This window comes from Marmota monax, unplaced genomic scaffold (genome assembly GCF_021218885.2).
Source record: "Marmota monax isolate L192 unplaced genomic scaffold, Marmota_monax_Labrador192_F-V1.1 WCK01_AAM20220418_F8-fsc00649, whole genome shotgun sequence".
NCBI lineage: Eukaryota > Metazoa > Chordata > Mammalia > Rodentia > Sciuridae > Marmota > Marmota monax.
This window is the reverse complement of record NW_026693589.1, coordinates 119,922-130,698: the sequence shown is the minus strand read 5'-3', so window position 1 is coordinate 130,698 and position 10,777 is coordinate 119,922. Positions and strand designations below refer to the sequence as shown.

At 39.7% G+C, this 10,777-nt stretch overlaps 1 protein-coding gene across 1 annotated transcript; it reads right to left on the bottom strand.

The window, feature by feature from the left end:
* Window positions 1-353: 353 nt before the first annotated feature.
* Window positions 354-4,604, bottom strand: Fam170a (family with sequence similarity 170 member A). The gene is made up of 3 exons (XM_046459358.1): window positions 4,535-4,604; window positions 2,031-2,177; window positions 354-1,135 (listed from the first exon to the last, which is right to left on the bottom strand). The coding sequence occupies exons 1-3, from the start codon at window positions 4,602-4,604 to the stop codon at window positions 354-356; spliced, it is 999 nt and encodes a 332-aa protein (XP_046315314.1).
* Between the last annotated feature and the right edge of the window lie 6,173 nt (window positions 4,605-10,777).

The following is a 10,777-nucleotide window of genomic DNA, read 5'->3' as shown; positions in this document are numbered from 1 at the left end:
CCTTACCTCTCCCAAGAGAAGGCTGAACCATCTTCAAAGATCTTCTGGCTCATGAATCTCAGTTGCTATGTGGAAATCAAAATAGAGGAAGACACTTAGTTAATGAGGGAAGGAGCTCGGCTAGCCCTTAGAAATCCTCTGAATTTCCTGCGGGAACTGGAAAGTTCAAGACAAATCCCAACTTATAGGCCGGTGAGATGTCTGGGCAGGAAGCAGGGGGCCCAGTTATGCCCCCTTCCATGATTCCCCAAGCTGGATGAACCTCCACCCCCACCCCTCCCTCGTGGGGTTGAACTGGAGAGACAGGACTGGCTCAGAGAAAGCAGAGCTCCCTTAGCAGACCCAGCCCCTGCTCACTTCCTATCCTTTGGAGAATGAAACACACAGCCTGGACATTGGCTCCAGGGTCTCTTCAGGCCAGGGTCTTCCCTTGTGGGCTGGTCCTCCTTATTCTCCTTGTCTTCTGGCTTCTCTTGTTCCTCCTCCTCCTCTTCCTCCTCATCCTCATCCTCCTCTTCTTGGGCACTCTCTGGTTCTACATTGCTTATCAGCTGAGTCATGGTGAGATGGAAGACGTGGCAGCTGAAGCCCTCCCTGATCCCATGCTTCACATGCTCCTGGAGGATATCCATGGTGGCAAAGACCCGGCAGCAGGCCATGCATCTGAAACCATTCTCCATGGTCACCAGCCAGTCAGGTGTCTTGGCCCTGGGTCTCTCCTCCACTGCAGGTGACCCTGGCGAGCTATCTGCCTCTGCCCTTTCCTCATGTTCTTTCTCCTCCCCGTTGGGCTCGCTGTCAGACAGGAGGTTTCTGGTGGATACATCAGAGGGGGGAGTACCTACTCGCACTTTCTCAGGAAGGCTTACTTCTTCCATCCTTGGATGCTTTTCTAGGGACTCTGAGGTTTTCTCTGTTTCCCAGGAGACAGCTACACCTTTTTTCATTTTTACCTGCATGTAGTATATTTTCATGTCCTTTTCCTCTTTGTTCATACACAGAGAGGACACACAGGTCTTATAAGATGAATGGGTTGAGAAGGAGTTATTCTGGGAGTGGGGAAGAGTCTCCCCTTGTTTTTGAAACTGGGTTAGGGGTGATCTAGGCTTGGGACTGTCTTGTAATTTCCGGGTTCCTGGGAAAGGAAATTAGAAACATAAGAACATGCACAGAGCCTGCTGGAAACCGAGAATGCAAAACTGTGAATATGCATGGTAGAGGAGAGAGGGTCCATGGTATGATCCAGGTGTGTGATAGGTTTGCTATCCATTGTTTGTATTCTGGGGTGATGTGGGTGGTGTCATTTGTGTGTATAAAGATATTGGGGAATGTCTACACACAAGTGTTGAGTGAGATAGTGAGGATTATGGCATGTGTGGAATAGAGGTGGGGTTTGCATACTAGGAATATGGTATTTTGTGACTTTGCTGCTGTGTTGTTTGTGGAATGTGGGCTGTGATAATGGCCTTGTAGGTCATGCATTTTGGATTTGTGAATGTGCTAAGGATGTATGTATCCATGCAGAGTATGGTTATATGTGTGAGGTATACAGGCCTGAGCTGTGTGGTCCTACTGAGCTATTCTGGGGAACGCTGTCCTCTAGAAGCCACAAATCCCACACAGTTTCTCTTAAGGTCCCTAATCTGGTCCCTTGGCCTGACACCCCAAACCCAAACCTTTCAGGCCATTGTTCTCTGACTTCCCACCTTGATCATGCCAGGGTTCAAGATCTCCCACAGTGAGCTCTCCTAACAGTTCTGAATTCTACCTGGGCCTCTTCACAGAGTCCGGACCACCTCCAACTTCCCTGGGCTGCTTCTCAGCCTCATGCTTTAAATTCTATGCTTCCTGCACTGTACTCAAAGTCTGATACCCAGGAAGCCCCACATTCAAGGAGCCTCACACCTACAAGTCCCCATATCCAAACAGTCTCACAATCAAGGACTCCTTCATCCAAACTCTAATACCTAAGGAGCCCAGCACCCAAAGTGTCTCATACACCCAAGTCTCACACTCAAGCATCCCTGTACCTCTACTACCATGGAAGAGCTTGTATGGAGAAGACACACAGGAGAAGTATTCCGAGGCAGAGGAGAACTCCCTTCCTCCTAGGCGGCACATCTTGGCCACTCCAGTGGATTCAAGATGAGGGGCATCCTCTTGTGATTTTGACATTCCTGAGAAAAGTATGAAAGTCACAGTGATTCGGGGGGTTGGACACATTTGTACCTCAGTCACCTATCCAACAAATATTTACGAGTGTTTGACATGTGTCAGATGTGGTAAAGACACACAGTTTAGAGTACGGTTCCTTGTGGATATTCCAGTATTGAATTACTCAACAGTTATTTTATTAATATCTTATTAGGAATGAATGCCTGTGTGATTTACTGTGAATATGTGTAAAGTATAAGAATGATGTGCTTCTGGTGGGGCAAGTGTGGAGTTTGTATATATGCTGTGTTCATAATTCAGTAATAATGTGATACCTAACATTTCCTGACAATATAGTGAGGCTTGTTTGTGATGTACATTCATTCATTCATTCAGTGAACAATATTTAGTAAATAGCTACTATGTATCAGGCATTATTCCACTATTCTAGGTTTGGGAATACTGAACAAGACAGAGTCCCTCTTCTAATTGGCACTTCTATTTCAATTGGAAAGGCAGGCACTAAACAGAAATACATATAAGTATGTAATAGGACAGATCATGGTGAGAATGTAAGGACCACCAGATCTGTCAAACAAAAATACCTGATACCCAGTTAAATTTAAATTTAAGATGAATCCCAGTTTTCTTTAGTATAAATTGGTCATATAGAATATTAGGGACTTTCTCATACTAAAATGTCATTGGAGTTTTATCTGAAATTCAAGTTTAACTAGACATTCTATTTTTTGGCAACTCTAATAAAGGTGTGTCAGTGAATCTGTTTAATTTTGGTTTTAACAAAGTAGGCCTGGTGTGGCTACAGGTTGTGTTACAGATGTGGCATGACCTGAGACTGGTTCTTATAGAAATATTTAGAGGTAGTTTTAATGTAGCTATCTTTGTGTGAGAATTGAAGAGATATGTGTACTTGTGCATAGGAAGGTGCGCACGCACACACACACATATGAAGGTGCGTGCGTGCACATGCACACACACACATTCCTCTCTCTCCAGAGTTCAGTGTAGAAAGAGAGCAGTGTTATACCCCTGGGTTGTGTGAACATGTAATAAAGGAGTAGTATGCTTATATATGTGCTGTGTGTGGTTTAATCAAGCAGATGTGTGTGGAAATGTGTAACATTTTTCCTGTATCAGGGTGCATATGGGCATGAGACTACCTCATGGGAGACCCTAAATGAGAACTCTGTATGTACTGTCACATGTTTTGAGCATCACCCAGGTCTAGGCATGTTAATGTTCACTTATTACCATAAACCCTGCAAACTTCCCAATCAGTGACCACTCTGTCCCCATTATCCCCACTATTCTCTCTCCTAATACACTTGTAAGAAGAGAAAATATTCTACAATGTAAAGGTAGATGGGGTAGAAGAAACCTTGGCCTTCCCCTTCCTGTCACAGGCCCCTGGAAATATGCCTCCACTCCAGGTCCCCATTCCAAGGGGAGGCATATTCTTACACTACAGGAGCCTGGACCTGATGAAAGCTGCTGGGCTCTGACTTGGGCAAATCCCTCCAGATGGATTTCTGGGATAGGATCCACTTTGTCCCACCTGCTACACATGACTACCACCCCGCCCCACATCAAGGCCACGTACTTGTTTACATTTAGCACATCACACAACCTAGAAAGTAAGTTGGCAGCTCTTCGTGTTCTTTGTTTCCCCCAGGATCCTGAGGTGTCTTGCCCCATCCATTAAGGTCTGAGTCTCCTTAAGGCATTTTCCCACCCCTTCCCTTCCTCTGGGAAGCATCCAACCTGTGCATCCACAAACTCCAATGGTATATTCTTCCTGCTAAAAGAATAAAATCTCCATGCTTTCTGTATGTCACCATTCTTAGACAAAGTCTTAATCTACTTTTCTAACAAACATGTCATTTCCCAAGACAATTTTCAACAAGACCTTTAATTCAGCCACTAATCTTTTTTCTTTCCTAAAAGGGACAGTGTAACTCACAGATTTCTCTCGCTGTCCCTCACACTTCACAACTCCCAAGTGACCCAAAAGGAAAAATAAATAAAGAGAATATGAAAGAACTCAGAAAAACTGCATCTGAGTTGTGTAGCTGGAAGCCCCCCCCACACACACACACACACAATGTGCCTGGAGTCCAGGTGCCAGCCCCCAGGAGAGAAGTTCACAGACCAGAAGGGCTGACTTTCTATCTGCCTGGGGCATCTGGACTTTCTGTGCCTTTTCACACCTTTGGGACCCTTGAGATGGATCCAGCAGCATCAGCTGATAACACGTCTCCCTTTACTTCATAGGCACCTGCTCACCTCAGTCCCTCATTCCTAGGGAAGCCTAAGGCTGGCAGGCCTCCCCTGTACCCCAGAGAAGCTTCCCAGCACGTACCTCTTCCCTTCTCATCAGTTTCCTGGGACTCTTCCTTTTCCAAATGTTTCCTCTTTTGTCTCCGTTTCATAATATCAGCTAGGAGAATCCCTTAGAGGATGCTTAGTGTCCAGTTCCCCCTTATCCCTACAGGTTGGCCCTTCTTGACTCTCAGGAAATCCATTGAAATTATTCAATACAAATAAAAATCGTCAAGTCTTCTCTATGACTGGAGAACTCAAACCACTGATCGAACCAGCAGCCCTGCCCAGTGCTCACTATACTGCAGGGCTGTTAAGGTTCAAAGGTCACCAGGCCCACAGGAGGATTGTCTTACCTCAGTGATGACATCAGAGCATTCTGTGGCCCTCAGCCCAACACAGCCTCTTCAACTGCAGAAACCCCGATTAAAAGAATAATTCCTTTTCCCAATGGAACCTCTCTAATGAATTCAACTCTCTCATCTTTCAAATGTGGCAGAATATTTTTAGATGTTAACATGTTTCTGTTTCATATTTTTTTTTCTTTATCTCCTTTTATTTCACCCTTTCCTTTCTGCCCTCAAGCAGGTAGCAGGTAGCAGGCTCTGTGTTCATCGCTCAGAGCTGGAGTACAGCAGGGCTGAAAGCAACAATAATTTGCTGATAAAATTTGACTTTTATTTCTAAAATCTTAACTGCATAGAAAAAAGGCAAAACGTAACAGAAGCAGGATTTGGGGGGATTATGCATTCACTTCTTTCTTACTCTACTAGAATTGTCAAGATGCTGATTAAGTCAGAAATGAAGAGATCTATAGCCTGTGGAGGAGATGGGGAGAGGGGCCCTGAAATGTGGCTACAGAGAGAGAGAGAGAGAGAGAGAGAGAGATGGCAAAAATTCCAAGAGGAGATTGCGGCATTGTTCACACAGACCGAATGGCAAACTGTCCCACTCCTGCACAGGAGTCACCAAACCTATAGGAGCCATGGCAACTGAGCAGACATCAACACAAGAGCTGTGAGCTCCTATAAGTAGTGACCATTCCCTTATCCTAGCTTTGAAATCATGGTATTGCAAGATTTCCAAATAAATCTGGATGGAATCCAGACAGGACATCAGCAGAACATTTATTATAAATTAAGTAGAGTTATTTAAAAATGACATGCTATTTCTTGTTGACAGATTAGATATTCTCCAGGAGCTGCTTGGGCTCTTGCACCTGAAACTACACCAAATGAGCCCACTCTAAACCTGTCCCGGTGCACAAGCCTAGGTAACACACAGAGACATCTTGAGTTAGAGAAGGGGCCTAGACTCATGGTTAGTAGTGAAATCAATGCCTATCCTCAGAAGCAGACCAGTTTTATGTTATAAGGGACAAGTGGGGAAGGCAATGCAAGAGGGTTTTACTTTTGTATTTTATGCTCTGAATTGTCAGAATTTTAAAACAAAAATATCTTAATACATAACTTATATAATTAAAAAATACACAGATATTGAATCTGACACTCTCAGGAAATTCATACAATCTAGAGTGAAACAGAAAATATCACAAAAGACCCTGCAGACATCAAAAAGGTAATGAGATAATCCTGCAAACTTTACAAACATTAATTTGATAACTTAGATGAAATGGACTAACTCCTCAAAAAGCACAAAACTCATCCAATATGAAACTACAAAGAATGTACAATTTGTAATTGTTAAAATCCAGAAAGCAAATTTCCATGACCACATAGTTTCACTAGAGATTCTCACAAACATTTAAAGAAAAATCAACACCAATTAAACCCAATCTTTTCCAGAAGAAAGAAAGAAGCATTCTTAATTCATTTTATGAAGCCAGTAATACACTGATACGAAAACTAGGCAAAGATAATACAAAAAAGATGCCAATATCTCTCATGTATATAGATGTAAAAATCCTTAACAAAATATTAGTAAACAGAATTCAGCAATATATAAAAAGGATTATATACCATGGCCAAGTAGGGTCTATTTCCAGGGAAGAAAAGCTGATCTAATATCTGAAACTCAACTAATGCAATCTACTACATTAATAGGCCCAAAAAGAAAAAAATAACATCATTATATTGCTATAGTGTGGATCTGGTTCTGACCCCAGAAGCTCATGTGTTAAAGGCCTGATCCTCAGGGGCAATATTGGAAAGTGGTGGAAATTTTAAGAAGGGGAGGCCTACTGGGGGTTGTTTTGGTCATTGGGAGCATGGCCTTAGAGAGTAAAATAGTTCTCAAGAAAGGAACAAGCCAAACACCAATCTCTGTGCTGCATGGTTGAGATGTGATGCTCCCTCCCACATGTACTTCCATGGCTATGTGACACTATCTGCTGTTAAATCCTCACCAAAGGCTTAACCATTGGAGCTACCTGATCTTGGACTATAAACCTCCAGTACTGTGCGGTAAATAAACCTCTTGTCTTCATAAATAGCTTACCCTAGGTATTGTGTTGTAGAAATGCAAAACTAACATCAACTGATTTTTAAAAATCATTCAAAAATATCTATTGTGGCCAAGCAGGGTGGCACCCCTATAATATTAGTGACTCAGAAGGATGAAGCAAGAGGATCACAATTTCAAGGCCAGTTGCAGTAACTTAGCAAGATCTGTCTCAAAATTTAAAAAATTGAAAGTATTGGAGCTAGGGGTATAATTCAGTGGTAAAGAACTCCTGGTTACAATCTCTAATACCACCCCCCCCACACACACACACACTAAAAACTTTCAGAAAACTATCAATAGACAGGAATTTCTACAACTTGATGAAGAGAACTACCTAAAATCTACAATTAGCATTATACTTAATAGTAAAAGACTGAGTCCTTTCCCTTTAAGAATGAAAACAGCAAACCTGCCTGTTATTGCTACTTTTTTTTACTCTTTTTAGAAATATGTGACAGTAGAGTGTGTTTTGACCTATTATACATAGAATATAACATGTTCTTATTAGGACCCCATTCTTGTGGTTGAACATGATGTGGAGTTTCACTGGTCATGTATTTATATTTGAACATAGGAAATTATGTCAGATTCATTCTACTGTTGTCACTGCACTTAATAGTAATAATACTCTTAGCATAAAGCTGGAAGTTACAACTAGTCCAATAAGGCATGAAAAAGAAATAAAAAGCTATCCAAATGAAAAAAGAAGAAAAACAGCAGAATAAAAAAGACATTATTATTGCTGTGTGTATATACGTGACTGCATGACCAATGTGATTCTGCAACCTGTACACTCAGAAAAATGAGAAATTATACCCCATCTGATTTAAATGTATGATATGTCAAGATCATTGTACTGTCATGTGTATCTAATTAAAACAAAAAAATTTAAAAAAAGAAAAAAGAAAAAAACATTCTTATTTCTGGATGATACACTTGTATAGTAAATCTTAGGGAGTTAAAAAAAAGGAAGAAGATGAAGAAAAGGAAGAACAAGGGAATGAAGGAAAGAAGGAGGGATGGGATGAAGGAAGAAAGAAAGGAAGCAAGAAAGGAAGAGTCTTAAAACTAATTAATTAATTTAGCATGGTCACAGGGTAGATTAAAACTAGTAAATTAATTCAGCATGGTCTCAGGGTAGAAGATAAACTTACAATCATCAATTATAGTAACCCCACAGTATCCATGAGGGATTGGTTCTAGGACTCCCAAAGATTCCAAAATCCATGAATTCTCAAGGCCCTTGTATAAAATAGTATAGAATTTGTAAGTAACATACACCCATCTCCACTATACTTAAAATATCTCTAGATTACATATAACACTTAATATACTATAAATGCATGTAGATTGTTGTTATACTATATTGTTTAGAAAACAATGGCAATAAGCAGTCTGTTCATCTTCGGTAGAGATGCATTTTTTAAATATTTTCAATCCGAGGTTTGGCTGAATCCTTGGATATAGAACCTACAGATATAAATGACTGTACATTTCTATTATTAGCAATGGACACTTGGAAACCAAAATTGAAACAATATCATTTACAATTGTTCAAAAAATTAAATAGGTATAAATCTAAGAAATCATGTATAAGACTTCCATGCTGAAAATTATAAAACACAAAGTAAATCAGAGAAGTTCTAGAGACATTCCCTGTTCATAGACTGAAGGACTCAACATTAATAAAGATGCATTTCCCCACAAATTAGCGTAATATAAATTTGGTTCAATTCCTATCAAAATCCCAGAAAGATTTTTTTAGATAGAATCATTCTACTTTTTTTAGATAGAATCATTCTATTTTTTTGAAAAACAAATGAACTAAAATAGCTAAAGCAATTTCAAAAAAAGAATAAAGTGGGAAAATCACTCTGCCCTATTACGAGACATTATTTAATATGAAAAGATTGCGTGGTATTAACCAAGGTATAGATGCATAGAACAATTGAACAGAATAGAAATGACACCAGTAAAATTATATAAATATGCCCAAATGATTTTGACAAAACTGCAAAAGAATTCAATAGAGAAAAGATAACTTTCTCAGCAAATGGTGTTGAAACAATTGAATATTCATAGGCAAAAAGTAAACCTCTATCTAAACATTTTGTTGGAGGTATTAGAGACTGAACCCAGGTGCATGTTGCCACTGCACTACATCCCCAATCCTTTATTTATTTATTTTTTTTTTATTTTGAGACAGGGACTTGCTAAGTTACTGAAGCTGGCATCAAACTTGAGATCCTCCTGTCTCACCCTCCTGAGCCACTAGGATTACAGGTGTGCACAACTGTGTACCCAACCAAAGTTTTCATCTTAAACAAAAATGAATTACAAACAGATAATGGACTTCTAGTAAAATTATATAACTTTTAAAAAATAGGAGAAAAATCTTCAAGATTGGTGTCAGCTTTTCATCACTGTGAACAAAATAAAGATGTGAATGACTTAAAGGATGAAAATTGACTTTGGCTCAGTTTCTGAAGATTCAATCTGTGGTCAGCCAGCTCCATTCTTCTGGATATGAGGTGAAGCAGAACATTATGGCAGAGGAGCCTGGCTGGTCAGCTCTCGGCAGCCAGGAAGTAGAGAGAGAAAGGAAGGGGATGGGAGTGGAGATAAAACCTTCCAGGGCATGTTCCCAGTGACCTACTTTTTCCAACAAGGTCCCATGTCTCAGTAATTCATTTGGCTATCAATGAATTAATCCACCAAATATATTGATTCACTCATGAGGTTGGAGCCCTCATGATCCAATCATTGCCTAAATGCCCCACCTCTGAACCCTGCTACATGGGGAGTATCATTTACAATTGCTCAAAAAATGAAGTAGGTATAATCTAAGAAGTCATGTCCAAGGCTTGTTATACTTTCACCCCATGAGCTTTGGGGAGGGTTGTTCCATATCTGAACCATGACAAGAGCTAAGGCTGGGAAAAGAATCCTTAGATTTGAAAATGAAAGCATAATCCCGGAAAGAAAAATAAAATTAATTAGACTTCATCAAAATTAAAGGCATTTGCTATAGGAAAGATCCTGTTAAGAGAATGAAAAGACACACTACAGAGCATGATAAAATTTGTAAACCACATATTCAGCAAAGGATTAATTTCTGTATTATATTGTTTAAAACTCTCAGAATTTAAAATAAATAAGTAATCCAATTAGTAAATGGAAAAAACACATGAAGAGACATTTCACTGGAGAGAAGATACAGATGGAAAATAAGCTCATGGAATGATAATATCATTAGCCATTGGGAAAATGCAAGTTAAAACCACAATGAGAGATCTATACATGCCTATCTGAAAGACTAAAATAAAAATCAACAATGCCAAACACTGATTAAAATAGAAAAAGTGGATTATTCATACATTGCTGGTAGGATTGTGAAATAATACTTCCAAAATGTATAGCAGTTTAAAATAATTAATGCAAATACCATATAAACCAGCAATTGAATTCTTTGACATTTATTCAAAAGAAATGAAAAACCTGTGCACAGAACCCATTAAGGAATGATTATAACTCTTCGTTTGTAATAGCCAAAACAATTCAGATGCCCTTCAGTGGGATGATGGTTAAGAAAGCCATAGTGCATTCATCCCATGGAAAACTATTCAGCAATAAAGAGGACTTAATTTGACTGAATCTTCAGAGAATTAGACTTAGAGGAAAAAAACAATCTAGAAAGGGATTATTATTATTCCACTAATGAAACATTCTTTAAATGACAAAATTAAAGAGATAGAAAAGTGATTAATGGTTTCCCATACTTAAGGAGTGGGTAAAGGTGGGAAGAAAGTGGTCATGGCTC

Excerpts from the sequence above, each read along its gene's own strand:
- Fam170a (XM_046459358.1), bottom strand. The coding sequence starts at position 4,604 with ATGAAACGGAGACAAAAGAGGAAACATTTGGAAAAGGAAGAGTCCCAG. Across the intron at positions 2,178-4,534 it reads AACTGATGAGAAGGGAAGAG|GAATGTCAAAATCACAAGAG; the intron begins GTACGTGCTGGG and ends TACTTTTCTCAG. Across the intron at positions 1,136-2,030 it reads GCTCTTCCATGGTAGTAGAG|GAACCCGGAAATTACAAGAC; the intron begins GTACAGGGATGC and ends TTCCTTTCCCAG.